The 19,972-nt window shown below is 46.1% G+C and overlaps 2 protein-coding genes across 4 annotated transcripts; one reads left to right on the top strand and one right to left on the bottom strand.

Moving 5' to 3' along the window:
- Positions 1-1,457: 1,457 nt before the first annotated feature.
- appl1 (adaptor protein, phosphotyrosine interaction, PH domain and leucine zipper containing 1) lies at positions 1,458-12,428 on the top strand. 2 transcript variants are annotated; one of them, XM_078947816.1, is made up of 23 exons: positions 1,458-1,683; positions 2,911-3,009; positions 3,080-3,139; positions 3,716-3,787; positions 3,879-3,966; positions 4,386-4,427; positions 4,680-4,738; positions 5,923-6,069; positions 6,486-6,568; positions 6,646-6,807; positions 7,332-7,520; positions 7,597-7,639; positions 7,719-7,775; positions 7,918-8,009; positions 8,148-8,327; positions 9,024-9,076; positions 9,573-9,747; positions 10,126-10,162; positions 10,242-10,382; positions 10,460-10,510; positions 10,593-10,682; positions 10,750-10,885; positions 12,305-12,428. In XM_078947816.1, exons 1-23 carry the CDS (start codon positions 1,630-1,632, stop codon positions 12,313-12,315), a joined length of 2,121 nt encoding a protein of 706 aa, XP_078803942.1. In that variant the 5' UTR covers positions 1,458-1,629; the 3' UTR covers positions 12,316-12,428. The 2 variants fall into 2 exon arrangements, with proteins under 2 accessions (XP_078803942.1, XP_020559290.1); XM_020703631.3 differs by lacking the exon at positions 12,305-12,428 and having other exon boundaries at positions 10,750-11,880.
- Positions 12,221-17,995, bottom strand: LOC101161881 (ADP-ribosylation factor 4). Of its 2 annotated transcripts, XM_078947819.1 has the most exons (7): positions 17,870-17,995; positions 14,483-14,669; positions 13,232-13,312; positions 13,049-13,158; positions 12,905-12,976; positions 12,711-12,833; positions 12,221-12,633 (listed from the first exon to the last, which is right to left on the bottom strand). In XM_078947819.1, exons 2-7 carry the CDS (start codon positions 14,547-14,549, stop codon positions 12,535-12,537), a joined length of 552 nt encoding a protein of 183 aa, XP_078803945.1. In that variant the 5' UTR covers positions 14,550-14,669; positions 17,870-17,995; the 3' UTR covers positions 12,221-12,534. The 2 variants fall into 2 exon arrangements, with proteins under 2 accessions (XP_078803945.1, XP_004069368.1); XM_004069320.5 differs by lacking the exon at positions 17,870-17,995 and having other exon boundaries at positions 14,483-14,747.
- Between the last annotated feature and the right edge of the window lie 1,977 nt (positions 17,996-19,972).

Below are 19,972 nucleotides of genomic sequence, written 5' to 3'. Positions count from 1 at the left end.
CTAAAAAAAAAAAAAAAAAAAAAAAAGTCTACAGAACAGACCTGCATCCTGGTGTTCCACTGATTAACCACTAGAGGGCAGCAAAGGCAGACATGAGTTACTTTTGTCTTTTTCTTATCTTTTTAATTTATGATTTTCTACTTCAGATAATCAAATATGAACTGATCTATAGTCAGAAATTGATTGTCTTGAAATACAAACTCTTCTGCTGGAAAATCTATCAAATGATGCTCATAACACAAAAAAAGAACAGTAGGAGAGTTTAGGTGTAAATGTTTTTTATTAGCATTTTTTCCATCAAAACCCATTAAGTGAATATTTTTCATTTAGGACAACTCAATCCAAAATAATTATCTAAAAAAAATGATATTTTTACTTTTTCCAAACTGTAATCGCCTTTGTAAAGAAAAAGAAATCGAGTCTGAAATAAGATTAATTACATTTGATTTGTTGTTTAAATCAGTGAAAATTTGACCAGCAATAAATATGACCTTTAAACTTATAGTGGGACTGTATCCAAATCCTTTGGAATAGAAAATTGAAATAATTTCTCCATGTCAAAGCTCTGGAAACACTTGCTAGATGCTACAGACAATTCTAGAAGATGTGTCCAAATTCCTTCACCAGTACTCAGTCTACTCAGTGTACTGCATAGGGCGTTGGCTGTTTGTTCGGGCGGTATCCGAATCCAAAATCCACAGGGAACTTTCCCCAAAGTCCCAGAAGAACCGGTGTGCATCGATGCCACATCGATCCATGACCAATAGATTGGTGAATATATTCCGTTTTATTCATGTAGCCCAATATTACAACAATAATCATCTCATACTTCATACTGGTAATTGTATAAGAACAGAAAATCAGTAATAGGGTACAATAGCTGATTGCTAAACTTACAGACTCACTTAGCTAAACAGGGCATCCCTGCCCCTAGACGCTCCTTCTCGGTAATATAGACCACAATGCACTGCGTTTGAATGATTTGTCATTTTAAAAATGTATGTAACATTTTTTTTCTCTTTTTTTACAAATCGTCATCATCAAAACACAGTGGATTCATAAACATTATAAAATGCTCATATTTACTGATAATATCATATTTGGTGTGTAAACATGTGTCCGATTACGTCAAAATCCAGGGATCTGGATAGTTTAAGAAGTTATGGATTAGTGAATGGTAGTAACAGAGTAAATTTAGCTACAAATATGACTTTTAAATCACAGTAAAGTTCTCTTTAATGTATTAGTTTGGTTGTAACTGAAACAGAATGCTCGCACAAACACATAAGGGGTGTTTTGAAATAACAAAAAAAAATCACAGACATCAGAATATCATCAGAAACTATTGTACTGTCTCTCAAAAATGCCAGAAAAGTGGCCATTCTGGTTCGTTCGCAGATGTGACAGAACCAAAATGGCGCCGTTTTCCATTTAAACAACAGCCCAATAGAATTCTAGAACGTTGCCACCGTCCAATCAGAATCCAGGAAGAGGCGGGACAGCGGGAAGCGGGAGGAGCTGCTTTGGGGTGTTGTGGAATCGTGAAGCTCGGAAGTGGGAGTTGTCAGGCCGATTTGTTGTCGCTGTGTTCGTGTTTGCCACCGACAGCAGCGCCGGACAGCCGCAGCGATGCCCGGGATAGAGAAGTTGCCCCTGGAGGAGGCGCTGGAGGACAGCCCGCAGGTAGCGGTCAAGCTCGGTTATGCTAGGACTGATGCTAATGCTAACGCTAGCCTCTGACATGGATAGGCGACCTGCTTTTCAAGCTAAGTGGTTCCAGCATAAAGGCTCGATGCTCAGTTTGGAGAAAGTCCTTCTTAAAATAATTTTGAACAGTTGGCTCGATTGTCCGGGAGGGGTGGGGAGCAGGGAGTTCACACCGAGCTGTCCCGCCGGCTATCTTATCGCCGGGGATGTTTTCCAGATCAACTCTTTCTTTGCTGAAGAATAAGAAGTGGGGAACTGTTAGCTTCACCCTTTTAACAGAGCTTATCTTGTCAGAAATGTTCCTTTAAATAAAAAGACCAAACAAAACGTTTCTGCTGCTTCTGGGTCGGTCAGAAACTGCTGGAGGCTGAAGCGTCAATCCCATCATTTTATTGATGTTGCTTTCCTGCAGCGAATCCAGGGCGCAGCACCTGCCGTGACGTAGCAGCAGGGGGCGTGGCTGACACGTCTCCCCCTTCACTGTTAATTTAATTGACTTTAGAATCATTAAACCTCAGTGAACCATGACAAAGTTATGAGGATTGTAATGTTTCACCTGAAGCTGCAGTTTGGAGTTGAGTCAACAAATGTCAACAAACAAATAAATTTACTGAAAAGAAGGTATTCCTCAAAATTTTGAATAAAACCAGCCCCCCTCCTCCTCTGTTGACCACTAAACCCACACAAAGAAAACATGACTGTAATTATGAAAAGTAACTCGTGGCACTAATGTCAGGAAACAGTCAATTTTGAATATTTATACCACAAATGACAAAGCATAGTCAAAATAAATGAAAACATGGCAATTAAGATGTAACTAAAGCATTATATAAGCAGGAAATCCTGCAGAAGTTAGCATTTAGTTCACGTGTTTACTAAAAGACCAAACTCGGGGACAGGAGGACGACATTCTCCTGGTTTGGTGTCAGGTTTCTGACTCTGACCGCAGCTTTTGATCTGAAGAGCTCAAACTAAAGAACAAGTTTGGAGGATCTGATAAAACCTCCCAGAGCTCCTCATATTTCTAAGTGACTTATTGTGTGAATTAGGAGAAGCATGAGTCACGAGCTTTATGGTGGAACTGCTGAGACACGCCTTGAGTTCACAGTAGTGACAGCTAGCAGGTCTGGGTTCCAACAGATGAGGTTTGTGCAATATTCTAATAGAGAAATGTCATTTTTACGTTTGTTTTTTTGCATGCAGACTCGTTCACTGCTGGGAGTGTTTGAGGAGGATACAGCAGCCATCTCCAACTACTGCACTCAGCTGTATCAGGCCATGCAGAGGATTTATGACGCACAGGTACACAAACACGCAGCGGCAGCCATGATGGACGCTCGTGCTCGCAGCTCATTGGATCCTTTGTTTTCAGAATGAACTGAGCGCTGCCACACACCTGACGTCCAGACTGCTGAAGGAGTACGACAAGCAGGTGGAGCTTTCTTCCGCAGGAGCCTTTAGTGGTCCCATGATAAAACCGTCACACAATTTAAAGACTAGGATTTGGGGTTTGTTTGAAGGCAGAAGCAGATAAACAGTCAGCAGGTTATTGAAGCATCACAGAAAACTGAAGTTTCTGTTTTTCATCAAAAATCCTATTATTGAAACTTCTATTTAAACTATGCAGAAAAAAACTGGACAAAAATACAAATACAAACATAATTCTGTAGTTGTTGTTTTCTGTTGTTAACATTTGGACTTTGAAAGAAGATTTAGGTTCAGTTCAGCCGCTGACATTCACAGGCTTCACGCTGGTTGAGTCATTGGCTGCAGTTAAACTTTAGGACAGGCATTATTATAGAAACGGTGAACATGCATCCTGATGCAGCTGCCACCAGTGAAACGCTTCCTGGATCTCTGACACGTCTGCTCTCACGCCTTTTTTCAAGAAGATCTCCATCAAACTTGATGTCTTCTGGTCTTTTGGTTTATTCCCTGACTCCAGTCCCTACTTTGTTCAGTGGTTTGGTGCTCTTCAGCATTTTCTTCCCTCCATGTTGTTCTGCAGAGATTTCCTCTGGGGGGCGACGATGAGGTGATGAGTTCGACTTTGCAGCAGTTTGCAAAAGTCATCGATGAGGTGAGGAAACATCTAAACGGCGCAGAGGATTGCAGCTGAAGTGTGACGTTCTCTGCAGATGCATCCTCTCTCTCCGTCTGTCCCTCTCTAGCTGAGCTCCTGTCACGCCGTCCTGTCCACCCAGCTCGCGGACGCCATGATGTTTCCCATCACTCAGTTTAAGGAGCGAGACCTTAAAGGTAGACAAGGACGCTCCACAGTCTCTTTCACTAAACTGTCCAGCAAATTCAGAAACTATTTGACGATAAAAATAGTTTGGACTCAAACACAAGAGGAACACATGAAACAAGCTCTGGCCAACAGAGGAAGCATTAAAAAAGAGCTGCTGCTCCTCTAACCCTTTCCAAGACCAGACAAGTTTAACCATTTTGAGATTCCCACCTTTTTAGTGTTTATGTCACTTCCTGGTTTTTTTTTGTTTTTTTACCCTTGGAGTCACTGAACCACGTTAGGGTTCACGTCTAATTTTTGGACAGCCCAGAGTTCACATGTTTGATCCCCAGCAGGGTTCAGGCGGGGCTCCACGCCCGCCAACAACCAAAGGAACCCAAACAGCTCAGTGTGATTCTGTCCTAACATTCGGCTCTGTTTCCTCCAGAGCTCCTCACCTTAAAAGAAGTCTTCCAGATCTCCAGTGATGGTAAGTTTTCCTTTCTACCCTGAAGTCATTAAATGTATTTAAGACATGATTAAACATCTGCTGTTTATACAGTAAAGCATTCATAGCAGCTGAATGGTGTCTTGCTTTCATAATTATTGTAACAATAAGAGAAACTCTTCATATTTTGTGTTTAGATTAGGAAAATGAAGTTTGTGGCTTTTTATCTGTGAAGCATAAATTCCACTTTGTTTTAGTTTTTTGGATATAAGTGTTTTTTGTTTCCTTCTGCAGATCACGACACCGCCATCAACCGGTACAGCCGTCTGTCCAAGAGGAGAGACAACGACAAGGTAACCAGCTCTGACGCTGAAACGCTCCTCAAATCAACCTTTGGGTCGATGATGAGAACCTGGGGCTTGAAAAGCTTTCATGAAAACAGGAAGTTTCTCATTTGACTAAAAGATACAAAAGAGCATCTCAACGGTTTAGGGGTTTTTGGTGAGTTTGGATGATTTCGACTCACAGATATTTTTGTCAGAGGTGTGGACTCCAGTCACAAATGATGACTTTAGACTTGACCAAATAGAGAAAGACTTGCAACTGGACTTGGATTTTAACAGCAGTAACTCGTGACTTCACTTGGACTTGAACCTTCTGACTGGAAAAGACTTGTTACTTTCCCCACCAGTCGAAGCTTAAAAAGTTTGGCCCCACGGACCGCTGTCTTTGTGTTTGGGTGCATCTGTGTGTGCTGTCCATCCAACCAATTAGGTCCACATTATTTTGATCCAACGCCATCCAACCCATCAAACTGCAGGACGACCAACGAAGACGAAGTGTCAAACAGGGCGCCGGTTTCTGTTCGCCAAAAGGATTCCTGCGGTTATTACGTTTAGGAATAAAGATGATGAGAAGATAACAGACTGAGGCTCAACGATGGTCAACGTCGTCCATCACTCCAGGTTTGCTCAAAGATCAGTAAATCCTGAATGGAAGCTAACGCTAGCTTAAGGGCTATGTAGCTGCTAGCTGCAGTTAAATCAATGAGACGGAAAACTCGCTGTTGAGACTAAAGTGCAAACATGGTAATCCGGGTTTTATTGAAGAAATGGTTTGGGACTTTTGAAGTGGGATTACATGAGCTAAAGAGGAATATTGTTGATAAAGTTTCTATTACTCTGTTGTTAAAAGGACTTGAAACATTCAACAGTAGGACTTGGACTTGAGACTCGACTCTGGACTTGAGGACAAAGTCTTGTTACTTGCATGTGACTTTCAGATCAATGACTTGATGCCACCTCTGCTCTTTAGCTTCAGTCCGAGTCCTCTGTGGACGTGACGGCGTTTCTCCCTAACAGCTGACGTTCATTTATGGTGGATGGTTTCCTTTCTCCATTAAAGTCCACTTTCACTGAGGCACGACTGCTTTAGCTAAATGTCTGTGGAGCCGGAACGGCATCGGACCGCGTCAGAGCAGAACCGGACCAAGCGGTAACACCTGCTGGTGCGGTCGTGCACCGTCCGTCTGCTACAGGTGCGGGCGGAGGCGGTGGAGGACGTCTACACGTCGCGGAAGAAGCAGCACCAGACCATGATGCACTACTTCTGCTCCCTGAACACGCTGCAGTACAAGAAGAAGACGGCTCTGCTGGAGCCGCTCCTCGGCTACATGCAAGCTCAGGTAGAGGTGCTCGCTCGGGGGGGCGGGGTTCATCTGATGACCTCGCTCTGACGCCACGCATTCGTCTGTGGTGGAGCGTCTAAAGTGACTGCCGCCCGCTGAAGAATGGTTGAGTGTGAAAGAAATTAAGAAGGACTATTTGATGAAGCTTTTTGATGCAAAACCTGATAGAAAGTGGATAAAACATCTGGATCAGCCTTCTAATGAAGTTTTAGTTTGTTCTTAGGAATTCAATGTTTGAAGAAAATGCTATGAATGAGTTCTAAAGGTGAAAAAAGTAACAAATACATGAGTAGAGATGTTCTGAAACATTCTGCTGTTGCATTGGTGTCTCCCTGTTTGGAGGGAGCCTGCCTCCTCCTGCATCCAGCTGTGGTCCGTCCTGCTCCTCATCCCGGATCTGCTGTCCTTTTCAGATCAGTTTTTTCAAGCTGGGCTCCGAAAACCTCAGCCAGCAGTGGGAGGACTTTCTGGGAACCATAGGAACCAGCGTCCAGAAGTAAGTGCGATCTTCCTCTCGGAACACTCCTCCTCCCTGAGACCAAGGTGACGGGCAGTTTGTGCTTTCATGGGCAGCGTGCGGCGGGAAATGGAGGAGGAGGTGGGGCAGATGCAGCAGACCATTCAGCAGATGGAGCGATCATGTGACCCCCTGTATGCGCCCTGTGACCCAGACCCCGCCCACTCACCCGTTTGCCGAAACCTGACCAGGAAGCAGGGCTACCTGTACATCCGCAAGTAAGACGCCGTTCAGCTCGGCTTTCTTTTAGAAGAGCAGGAACCTCTTTGGATTGGTTCTCGCTCGTGTTCTTTCCTTCTGTGTTTAAACTGTTTCCCTTCCAGTCTTTTTTACAATCTTTGTTTCGGTTCTGGTGTCAGCCGTCGACCCAAAACCTCAATTATAAATCCAAAAATAACAAAAACAGGATAACTGTTACATCCGTGCTTTAAGCCTTAGGTTTGATTGGAAAACCTGTTTTACATGAACGAGATTCTACACAAAAAGAGCGTCGTGGATTGGTTTATCAGTTCAGAGCTAGGAATTTCAATTTAGTTATCAATTAACCTGAGATTATGAACCATTATGAATTTAACAAGACATTGGGGGACTTTGGAGAAAAGCCCAAATTCAGCAGAGCGTACCTGTGGTGACCTCAGGCATCAGATACCTGCAGCACGGAGGGGAAAGCTCCTGCCAGAGCTGCAGCTGCGTGTGTCAGCTGGAATCTTGGTTAGTGAGAGAACGCTGGTTCTGTCTTCAGTAAAACGGGCCTGGTGTCGTCGTCCTGGGAGCGTCAGTACTTCTTCACGCAGGGCGGTAACCTCATGCAGCAGGGCCGGGCTGAGGTGGCGGGCGGGTTGGTCACCGATCTGGACAACTGCTCCGTCATGGCCGTCGACAGCGACGACCGCCGCTTCTGCTTCCAAGTCACGTCGTTTGACGGCAAAAAGTGAGCGGACGACTTTTGAAAAGCTTTGCGGGCCGTTCTGCTGCAGGTTTGAGCGTTTCCGTCTGTGTCCCTGCAGAGTGGTGACGCTGCAGGCGGAGAGCAGGAGGGACTGCGAGGAGGTAAGAAGCCGCTCCCTCCTCTGCTCTGTGGTTTTCTGGATGCTTCCTCACGCCCCGTCTCTGCTGCTTCCTCCAACAGTGGGTCGCCACCATCAACAACATCTCCAAGAGGATCTACCTCAGCGAAAACGCAGAGGTCAGAGTTCAGCTGTTTGCCGTCAGGTTGCCTCTGTGAAGCCTGAACTGTGTTCTGAACAGCAGCGGGTCCTCCGGCTGAAGCTCTGATGGGCAGAGCTGACTCTGCTCAGCAATTGTAGAAAAAACTGTTTTTCTGGCAGGAGGTGGCGGCCAGAGTGAACCAAACGGCCCTGGAGGCGGTGACGCCGTCCCCGTCTTTCCAGCAGAGACACGAGAGCATGCGGCCCAGCAGGTGAGACGGGAGGGTTTGTTTAGGGGCAAAACGGGCCTCCGTTGAAGTTCTTTCAACGTTGTGAAAGCTTCAGAGCTGTAGAAAAAACCCATCGGCGGCGACCCGGCCTGACCCACTCACCTGACCTTCTGTCTGCAGTAAAGGGCGCTCAGGCCGGGCGAGCAGCATCAGCTCGGTGGGCTCCGAGCCCTCGCCCGCTCTCTCCGCCCTCTCCTTCGATGCTCTGGTTGCCCCGGAAACGCCCATCCAGTTCGACATCATTTCTCCCGTCAGTGAGGAGAACTCGGGACAGAACAAAGCAGCGGCGCAGGCGGGCAGGTGTGTCACGGAAACCTGTTCTAATTTCTAAAAAAAGGAGGAGGAACACAGCTGCAAAACGAGACGGTTAACTAGGGTTTTATGTGTGAATATGAGTTTACATTTAGTCCAAAAAGTCAGCTAACATCAGTCAAAATAGATCAAAGTCAATAAAATGACCATCTCCTAAACTTCAGGAAAACTCAAGTTTCTCCTGAATCCCTAATTCTTAGATTATGTGAAGAATAAAAGAAAATCCAAAACTGAGGCCAGAAGAATCATTTCATTAGGCTGAAATCCTCCTGATAGTCTGGATTTTATTAATAGATTGAGTTAGAGAGCAGCAAAAATACAGAGATAAAGATTGATTTGTACAGAGCACTACAACTGTTATTGTTGGTGGAGATCATCATTTTTCCATTCTCCTATGAACGAGTTTGAAATCCCATCAGTTAGAGCTTTTGAAGCCAGACTTCCTTCCTGTGATGCAGACCTACGGGTTGCTTTCACTGCATAGTTGCATTCCTTTGTTTTATTTCTTCTCTTGGGTTTCAGTAAAACGCAGCAGCGAATGAAAACTTTTCTCAAAGTACGTTTGCTTCAAACAGAGCAAAGATGTTGAAAAGCGTCTGCATTAGTTCCCGTGTGGCTTAGCGGCGTCAGGGATTCAGGTGAGGTCGTGGTTAATTTTCTGACATACGGTTGGTGCTTTTGCAGGCGGAGCAATCCCTTTGGAGAGTCTGGACAGGACGCCCCAGAGGATCCTGAAGGTACAAGAAGTTCTGTCTGATAAAACACAGGTTGAACATTTTCTTTACAGTTCTAAAACTCCAAGAAGGTCAAATAAATACTTAATTATAAAACTCATGAATACTTTTTTATAAATACCAGTAAGGATGTCCATGATAGAGTGAGGTGGAAAAGGATGATTCGCTGTGGCGACCCCTGATGGGAAAAGCCGAAAGAGAAAGAAGAAGACCAGTAAGGAGAGATTCTAAACTCTCAGGTTTAAAGTAAAGAGAAAGTAGAAATATGGCAAATGTTTATACATGCATGTTTTTTTTCTGATACGTTTTTTTAATCATTAACCTCCTGAATGAGAGAGAAATGATGCAGAAGAAAAACGGAAACGTCTTTTCTGGAATGCAGTGATGGAACTGATTCAAGAGCCGCCCATCTCCGAGTAAAAAAGAGTTTAAGAAGGAATTAAGGGAAGGAGTAGTATTAGAAAGATGACGGTTATATTCTGATGCCTTTGCCATCCAGACTCCATCCTTCATCAGCTCTTCATCGTTCGCTTCCTGGGCTCCATGGAGGTGAGGGCAGCCGAGTCGGCAGACGTCATCTCTGAGACCATGAGGCAGATCCTGGCGGCCAGAGCCATCCACAACATCTTCAGGATGACCGAGTCGCACCTGCTGGTGACCTGCGACTGCCTGAAGTAAGGAGCAGCCCAGAAGCACATCTGAACGCCAGCGGCGTCTTTCCGGTTTCCCTGCTTTATTACAGAAACGCCTTCCAACCACCAACACAGAAGCACTTTCAGAATAAAAGTTCTCCCTAGTGACAGATTAAAAGCATTTTCACATTTTTGCTGAACGATGAAAGATGGGATCTTTGGAAAGGTACGTGATGTAGCCCCGCCCACTTTCACTGTGCTGTGAAAAATGTTGAATCTTCTTCATTTAAAGCTCGGAAAGCAGAATTCCTGCAGATGATCAGCGTCTTTGATCAGGAAACGCGATTCGATCCCTCGGTCACTTTGTTCTCCAGAACCGGGCGGCTGACAATGTGAGGCTTTCCTGTCTTCTGTTTTCAGGCTCATCGATCCTCAGACACAAGTCACTCGCCTCAGGGTAAGACGGCTGTCCTCTGACCGGGGGGGAGGGTCGGCGGGCGGGTCTCCTCACGGCGCTCTCCTCTGTGCCGCCGCAGTTCCCTCTGTGCAGCGTGGTCCAGTCTTCCTCCCATCAGGACAACAAGAGGCTGTTCGGCTTCGTTCTGCAGACGGCGGGGGGCCGGGAGGACAGCCGAGCGGTCTGCTACATCTTTGAGTCCAACAATGACGGCGAGAAGGTGGAGCCCGCTTTCTTCATGGACCTCCTGGGCAGAGGGGCAGGTGTCTGACGCCGTTTTGCTCCTCCTTCTTTCAGATCTGCGACAGCATCGGTCTGGCCAAGCAGATCGCCTTCCACTCGGAGATTGTGAGACCCGGAGCTTGTGTGCATCTTGGCCTGACTCGTGTGTCCGTGTGGTTGATGGTTCTCCCCCCGTGTGGTTGTGCAGGACCGCAGGGCGCTGGAGAAGAGGAAGGAGCAGGACAAGGCCAAGGAGAAGCAGGCGGAGGAGCTCAGCAAGCAGAAGCAGATCGAGAAGGTGGCGTCCAGACGCGTCTGATCCGCCGCCGCCGCCGCCGCCCGCTCACCCTCTGTCTCGCTCACAGGACTTGGAGGAGCAGAGCCGCCTGATCGCCGCGTCCAGCCGTCCCGCCAACCCGCCCGCCGCCGACGGACAGTTCCTCCTGCTCAGCAGCAGCCAATCAGAGGACAGCGACGTGGGGGAGGAGGGGAAGAAGCGGGGTGAGTCGGAGGCCTGAAACACTGGCATGCTGCTGACTCCCGGTGGGGGCTCGGCGGGGGCTGAGACTGCAGCTCAGGAACACCCCCCCCCCCCCCCCCAACGCTGCTCCCACTGGGCCTGAAGAACCTGAAGATGCAGGAACAAAGTGACATCTTTTATTAGGGGGGGGTGCGTTTTTATGGGGCTCTAATGGGGAGGGGGGGGGCTGACTTTGTTTATAAGAAACAAAAATGAAGAAATGAGCTACGTGTGACGCCATCGACACCTGACAACAGGATGTGACACGCCCACCGGGGGGGGGGGGGTGCTGCTGGGACTTGAAGACGCCTCCCTCCACCTCATCCTTCCCAAAATCGCCTTTTATTTGCAAAAAACACAAACCGGAGCGACAAGTCCCGCCTCCGGGTGTGAAACCCAGCAAACGTATCGCCGTGATGTCATCAAGACGGATGAAAAAGGATCAAATGATGTGTAGCTGACCCACATACAGCACGCTGCCCCAAACAGAACCATGGGGCGGAGCCAAACGGCAGCAGAGACTTCAGATGAGTATTGGGGAGTCTCTGATGACACTTTGGGCTCGTCGTTTTAAAATAAACTGAAAGTTTTTCTGCTCACTAAAGACTAAACGTTTGGGAGAAAAGTGCAGATGTTCCTCCCCCAGAAATCTGGATTTGACCTCCTGAAGAGCACAAGAGATTTTTTAAACCCCCACAACCCCCTCGCCGTGTGTGAAGTCATGAGGCGTTCAAAGACCTCCTCTGGGGGTCTCACCGGTTTTTAGCCGCTTTGCCAAAAATCGTTTGTTTCGTGGCCTTTTCTGGTTTTCTTTTCTTTAATGGTGATCAGCATCTTTTTTTCCTGGGGAGGGATGAGGCTTCCACTGATGGACACACATGGTTCTGAAGGGGCAGAGCGGCACTTGAAAGCCCCCCCAGGACTGAGGAGGAGCTGTAAATATGACTGTTGTGATTGAATAAAGCACTAACTGGTCCTGCTGGACTCTGCCTGCTTATGGGGAGGGTGGGGGGGGGCAAAGGGTCATGGTTCAACTCTGAGATCTCAGCGACATTGGTTTAGTCGAGTTTCCCCCCTTTGGTTTGGCTCTTTTGGGGTGGGGGTACTCACCCCCCAAGCCACATCAGGTGAGAAGCCACACCTTCCCACCTGTTGTAAAAGAAATGGCGGGAAAATCTCCAGGCCGGGAGGATGAAACTGAAATCATTTCCACCAAAATGACCTGAAGCTCCTGAATCCAAGCCTGCTGGCTCAAAAGCTTTTATTTTGAAGGAGGAAGGACAGTCGGTCTGCAGGAGACGACAGACGCCGACAGATTCAGTCAGACAGGCTTTATTACAGTTTTCAGTCCTTCAATAATATACATACATATAATATTTCATTCAAATCTGGATTTACAGGCAGCTCGTGAAGTCCAAAGCGTGTTTGGTGGAGAAACGAGGATCTGAGCGTCCACCGCTGCAGCTTCTGACAGTTCAAAGCTTCCAGGACAGCTGCTCCTCCTTTCTGCCCCTCAGTGGGGCAGGACGAGGGCAGGAGCTCTGCTCGTGGTCCTCCAGGCTCCTCTCCACCGCTGCTCCTCTGGGCGTCTCTCCCAGCAGGGAACCGCGGTCAGCGGTGACGCCGTCCGTCACTGCGGCCTCTGCCGACTCTGGATCTGACTGGAGAGCCAGTCCAGCCCCTCGGCCAGCCCGGCGCCGCTGACGGCGCAGCAGGGCTGGACGTGCCACTGCAGACACAGGAACGCACTCAGAGGTCGTCTCAGTCACGCAGTGACCATCCGCTCCAGCGTCTGCAGACACTTACCGGCTGATGGACCCCCAACAGGCCCAGCCCCTCCGTGATGTCATGGACCGCCGCGGCCCCCGGTAAATCCTGTTTGTTAGCAAAGATGAGAACGGCCGCATCCCTCAGCTCGTGCTCCGCCAGCTGCAGGAGAAAAACGCGTTATGCATCCAACATGACGGCCGGCGGCTCGCTGACCTCAGGAGGTTCTTTACCAAAGCGTGGAAGTCCTCAGCCGCCTCCTTGAACCTCTCGGGGTCGATGCTGTCCACCACAAAGATCAGGCCCTGAGGACGAACGCACAGATGTTACCGCGCTGCTCTGTGGTCCGAGTGGCCGCCTCGCGGCGGGCGCCGTACCTGTGTGTTGACCAGGTAATGCCTCCACAGCAGCCGGATCCTGTTCTGGCCCCCCACGTCCCAGACGGTGAAGCTGATGTTCTTGTACTCCACCGTCTCCACGTTGAAGCCTGCGGAGATCAGAGGACGTTACCGCAGAGCCGATCCCGGACCACGGCGTTCCCGGGAAGCTGTGGGGCTCACCGATGGTTGGGATGGTGGTGACGACCTCCCCCAGCTTCAGCTTGTACAGGATGGTCGTCTTCCCGGCGCCGTCCAGACCCACTGCGGCAGAAACCACAGCATTCACAGCCGATTCCCGTTTGAGGACGGTAAGGTACGGATCCTCAGAACCAAACTTTGACTCTGGATGATCCCAATGGGTTTCAGATTCATGTTTAAATGAAATGAAATGATGATGATGATGATAGCAGCTACAACAGAACCAGGACTCCTTGGGTCACAGCTGGGTCACTCTCTGAATTCTGGTGACTGAACCTTTTACCAGAAAAATGGTGTTTCTGCATCAGATTACTATTTAAACCTCTGAGAAAACGGGTTTCCCACCTCAGACATAAAATCCCCAAAATGATTAACATTTGTCACCATAACAGTGTGTTTTGTTGTGGGGCTGAATATTTTAGCAGAAAGTGTCACATGATGTCTACATTAGCTATATGGAGCTGATGTGATATGATGAGGAAAACAAGAAATGAATCTACATTTCAAAAAACAATAGTTTATTGCTGAAGAAGTTGGACTGAACCAATATTTTCTTTAAAGGGGGGGGGGGGGTTGATAGGCTATTACGGGGTTGTAAAAAACCTAGGGAGACGATTAAATTGTGAAATTTTATAAAGATTCATGTACTTTTCTAATTTCTTTTATTTAAGTGAAACTAAATAAACAAATGTTCATGTTAGCAGAAAACACACGTGGTTATTTATGGTTATTGGATTTTTCTTTTTAAATCAGTTTTGCATTCAGTGAAAAAGTGACTATAATTGGTGGGGACACTCATTTGGCTGACCTCTACACCTCAGCAACCCATGACATTTTTCAAAACATAATTTTTCAAACTATTTTTGTGTGCTATAATGCAGAGACATGTGGATCTTTCCATTTCTTGTTTTAGAATGAATGTTATGGCTTAATTTATACTGTGGCACCGATTTCACTGAGAATCACTCAACTGCTTTGGTCACAGATGGGATCATCTACCAAAGAGGTTTGTTATGGCAGCGGACACACATTCACAGGAAAAAAGGTTTTCAGTCAAACTCTGTTTAAATCCATATAGAACTACAATTCCCAGAGCACCATCCCATCCCTATTTCAAAATAATTTTAAAAAAATCCCCTTTTTTAAACGTATCAAATGTTTTGTGTTTTTTTAATTAAACAAAGCTGCAGATTTCCTGAGGATCTCGCGGTTGTTCAGGTCAGATAGACTCACCCATCAGGATCCTGAAGGGGTCCTTCGAGACGAACCTGGAGAAAATGCTGGAGATGAGGGCGCCCATGCTCGCGTCTGCTCTGCCGGATTGTGAGTGTCCGATCCCCGCGTGTGTCCGTGGATCTGCACCTCCGTGGATTTATAGCGCCGTGGCGGCGCGTCACCCTCCACGCTGTCATTCCGGCGGCTGTCACACAGGTACACGATGGAAGCGGAAAACACGCGATGACAACACAGCCACCGGAACTCCACGAAGAATCCCGAGGATCACACTTCCGCTCTTTCCAAATAAAAGCCACCGCTGCCCATCTACTATAAAATGTTCCAGTGCGAGGGTTTCATTACAAACTTAAAATTACATTTGTTTGCAATGATATTATTATTATTAATAATAATTATTATTAATAATAATATTATATTATTATTAATAATAATAATATTATATTATTATTAATAATAATAATGATGATCAATCGGCATTTTTCGATTGTGATTAAACATCGTCCATTTAAAAAGCTGTTTTTAGAAATAGTTCGGAAAATGCTGCAATTCCACGATCAGCTGCAGAGGTGCTGTGACCTCACCGAGTAATTTGACAAACTTAAATATGTTTTTCTCCACTTTTCTTTAGAAACTTTTCTTTGTAATCGTATTTCTATGGTCTTTTATTTTGTGGGCTTTCTTGGCCTTCTTCCGGTCGCAGAGGAAGCTTCCTGTTGTGTGAAACTGTGATGTGGCTCACTTTCACTTCTGTGCACTTTCACTGAAACATTTTGGAAAGATTGGACTCGTTTCATAACAGTTCATCTAAGTAAAGACAATAAATAAATTATTCTACCAACATTTTGTTTCTGGTATTTTATTCAAGGGAGATTTACCGCTGAGAAATTTAGATAGTTAACTTACTTTATGGCTAAATATTTCATTTACAAGTGTTAATATTCTAACACAAAACATTATTTTATGATTTTCAGTAAGAAAGAATTCTTTATGTAATAGTTGTAGAACAGTTGAAACATGGTCACTTTTAAAACTTTAGTAGAATCCTTTACCTTTATTTTTTTATTCATTTGCCTGTTTTATCTCGCTATTATTATGACCTTTTCTGACATTTTCGTTCATTTTCCTGGCAAACGTAAAACTGTTGTCACAGTGTGGACTGGTAATGTTAGATATTCTGTACGTTACATATTTGTCAATCTTCTTCTTTCTCTTTCGGCTTTTCCCATCAGGGGTCGCCACAGCGAATCATCCTTTTCCACCTCACTCTATCATGAACATCTTCTACCCTAACATTAGCCAACTTCATGTCCTCTGTTAAGACATCCATATATCTCCTCTTTGGCCGTCCTCTTGCCCTCCTGCCAGGCAGCTCCATCTCCAACATCCTTCTACCAATATATCCACTATCCCTCCTCTGAACATGTCCAAACCATCTCAGTCTGGCTTCTCTGACTTTGTCGCTAACACAGGCAACATGAGCCGTCCCTCTGATGTACTCGTTCCTTATCCTGTCTAACCTGGTCACTCCTAAGGAGAACCTCAACATCTTCATCTCTGCTACCTCCATCTCAGCCTCTTGTCTCTGTCTCACTGCTACCGTCTCTAACCCATAGAGCAGAGCTGGTCTCACCACTGTCTTGTACACCTTTCCTTTGAGTCTTGCTGGCACTCTTCTGTCACACAACACTCCTGACACTTTCCTCCAACCGCTCCAACCTGCCTGCACTCGCCTCTTCACCTCTTTTCCACACTCCCCATCACACTGAACTGTTGACCCCAAGTACTTAAACTCCTGCACCTTCTTCACCTCAGCCCCCTGTAACCTAATACTTCTACCTTGATCCCTCTCGTTCAGACACATGTATTCTGTCTTACTACGACTGACCTTCATGCCTCTTCTTTCCAGAGCAAACCTCCACCTCTCTAGCTGTTCCTCCACCTGCTCTCTACTCTCACTGTAAATTACAATGTCATCCGCAAACATCATTGTCCAGGGAGATGCAGGTACGTCATCAGGACCAACGGCCTTTCCGCTCTTCATCCTTTTCAGAGCCTTCCTAACCTCCTCCTTTCCAATCTCTGCTACTTCCTGCTCCACAACAACCACATCTTCCTCCCTTCTTTCCCTGTCATTTTCCACGTTCATCAGCTCCTCAAAATAGTCCTTCCATCTTTTCTGTACACTCTCCTGGGTTGTTAGCACCTTTCCATCTCTGTCCTTAATCACCCTTATCTGTTGCACGTCCTTCCCATCTCTGTCTCTCTGTCTGGCTAGCCTGTACAAGTCCTTCTCTCCTTCCTTTGTGTCTAACCTGTCATATAGCTCATCGTAAGCTTTCTGTTTGGCCTTTGCCACCTCTCTCTTCACTCTACGCTGCGCTTCCTTGTACTCCTGTCTACCTTCCTCAGTCCTTTCTACATCCCACTTCCTTTTAGCCAACCTCTTCCTCTGGACGCAGTCCTGTACTTCCTCATTCCACCACCAAGTCTCTTTACCGTCTTTCCTCTTTCCAGATGACACACCTAGCACCTTCCTACCTGTTTCCCTGATAATCTCTGCTGTAGTTTCCCAGTCATCTGGAAGCTCATCCTGACCACCCAGGACCTGCCTCAACTTCTGCCTAAATTCCTCACAAGTTTCTTCATTCTGTAGCTTCCACCACTTGGTCTTCTTTTCTGTTTTCCCTATCTTCTTCTTCCTGACCTCCAGAGTCATCTTACACACCACCATGCGGTGCTGTCTGGCTACACTCTCTCCTACCACCACTTTGCAGTCATTAACCTCTCTCAAATGACCTCGTCTACATAGGATGTAGTCCACCTGAGTACTCCTACCTCCACTTCTGTATGTCACTCTATGTTCCTCTCTCTTCTGGAAGTAAGTGTTGACTACAGCCATTTCCATCCTCTTCGCAAAGTCCACCACCATCTGTCCCTCCAGATTCCTTTCCTTCACACCAAACCTGCCCATCACCTCCTCATCACCTCTGTTGCCCTCACCAACATGCCCATTAAAGTCTGCTCCAATAACAACTCTCTCTCCTCTGGGGAAACTCTCTATGACCTCATCCAACTCACTCTGTAGCATTGCCACATATGTAAATATATATTTGGAGTTGTCTATTTACTGAAAAAGAAAGAGAAAATTCAGTATTGACTTTCCTGTGTTAACCCTGGTTAATATGGTCCTGGCTATATGTTTATTTCGTTTGGAGTTTATGTTGGATAACAGGGGTATAGAAACTACATGATCAGGAGACTCTGGACTACAAATATGGCTACCTGGGGACTTCCTGGGACCAGGTGGAAGACAAATTAAGAGGAGGTGAAGCGGAAAGACAGAGAGAGTTGACAGCTGCAGGACACGTACATGCAGAGGATTACCGTGACGTCGGAGAGAAGTCCAACCGCATCGGTGGAATTTTCGGGGATTTATTCATGCAATCGGGTGAGACCTCCACATGCTTGGAATGACTGAAAACCATATCAACGGTGGACACAGAGCCGTTAAGCCACGTACGTTCATCCTACGGACGGAACATCGACATCCCGCGGGTCGTTTGGATCTCCGATTTCATATGGAGGGCGGAGGACGCCAAGATAGGCGGTGACTTTGGTGACTTTGTAAATAACGAAATAATATAAAAAAAACTGGGGTGTATTGGGTAAAAAAGCTGGGGAAGCTTGTGTGGGGTTGAATACTTGAGACTGTTTAAAAACACTTGAGTCATATTGGTTGTGGGTTTTTTTTGTTTGTGTTTGTTTGTTGTGTGTAATACTTTGATAAATTGAAGAGTGTTACAACTCCAGAATCTCTCCTTCACTTCTAACTCACAGCCAACCTGTGGCGCATACCCACTGACTACATTCACCATCACCCCTTCAATTTCTAACTTTAGGCTCATCATCCTGTCTGAGACTCTTTTCACCTCTAGAACACTGTTTACAAACTCCCCCTTCAGAATCACTCCTACCCCGTTTCTCTTCCTATCAACACCATGATAGAACAGTTTGTATCCTCCTCCAATACTACGTGCCTTGCTGCCCTTCCACCTTGTCTCCTGCACACACAGTACATCTACCTTCCTTCTCTCCATCATGTCTGCCAGCTCTCTGCCTTTCCCTGTCATTGTGCCAACGTTAAGAGTCCCTATTCTCAAACCTATGTTCCTGCCTTTTCCCTTCTCTCTCTGGCCACGGACCCTTCTGCCTCCCCTCTTTCTTCCACCAACAGTAGTCAAATTTCCACCGACACCCTGTAGGTTAACAGAATCGGTGGCGGTCGTTGTTGACCCGGGCCTCGACCGATCCGGTATGTCTAAAGTGTTGTGGATGATTCGCATGGTTATTTTGGCATTTTTTTACGCCGGATGCCCTTCCTGACGCAACCCTCTCTATTTATCCGGGCTTGGGACCGGCACAGAAGTAACTGGCTTGCAACCCCTGTGGCTAGATTATTTACATATTTGTCAATAAAGGTTATAAAAAATAAATCAGTTTCACTTCGATCTGGATTGTAATAATCATTGCTGTTGTTTTTTAATATTTAGTTAAATGTGTATAAACTTCTAAATATGGACCAGTCGTCCTATAACAACCTAACCTTTACATGTTTTTATCAGCCCACCTCTTGTTTTGGAAGAAAGTCTGTTCTGAATCCTGAAGAAATGGCCTTTAAAAGGGAATAAATCACGTTTTTTTTTAAATCCCGCCTCTCCTTGTATAAACGTGGACACTGGAGTCCGTTGGAATTTGTTTTGATTCAGTGAAACATTTCAGCAGAGTTTATGACAAAGTGTCACCCACTTTATGATCTCCTCTGTTTCATGTTCCAGGAAATCTGTGCTGTTTGGCTATGAGCAGAAAGACCACATGTGAACAAACCCAGACGTGGATCAGACCTGAAACCAGCTGCTGTATGGAAGTGAAACCGGAAGCTCCTCCCAGCAGCTGGTTTCAGGTCTGATCCACGTCTGGGTTTGTTCACATGTGGTCTTTGCAGACTCAAGATACAGAAAGGATTTTGGTTTGCAAATGGTTTAAACTGCAGTGAACAATTGAAAACAGCTTTGGAAAGACCCGTCCATTCAAACTCATTGAATTCTTTTTTTTTTTTTTTTTTTTGGGGGGGGTGTGTCATTGAGTTGCTGGAGCCTATCCCTGCAACTGTTGGGTTCACTTTGGTCAGGCTGCAAACATGTGAGGATTTCCAAAAAGCAGAATTAAAGTTAGCTGACTGATTAAAGAGAAGTAGGAATTTTGCGGTCAGAAGTCTCTGAACCCAAAACCGGACGGAGCAACATGGACGCTTTAGCTCGCCGCCTTTTTTCCCTTTCTTTTTACATTTTTCATCCCTTTTGCTATCTTATGGGGTCCAGATGACCCGATCCTTGTTCTCCCTACCATGACAAAGGTGGATGAAGGTGGAAAGATTTCATGTAATCCATGGACACCAGTGAAGATCACAAATCATTGAAGAACAAAGGT

This window comes from Oryzias latipes, chromosome 5, assembly GCF_053564925.1.
Source record: "Oryzias latipes strain Hd-rR chromosome 5, Olatipes_Hd-rR_3.1".
In the NCBI taxonomy this organism is placed as follows: Eukaryota; Metazoa; Chordata; class Actinopteri; order Beloniformes; family Adrianichthyidae; genus Oryzias; species Oryzias latipes.
This window is presented reverse-complemented; position numbering and strand designations above follow the sequence as displayed.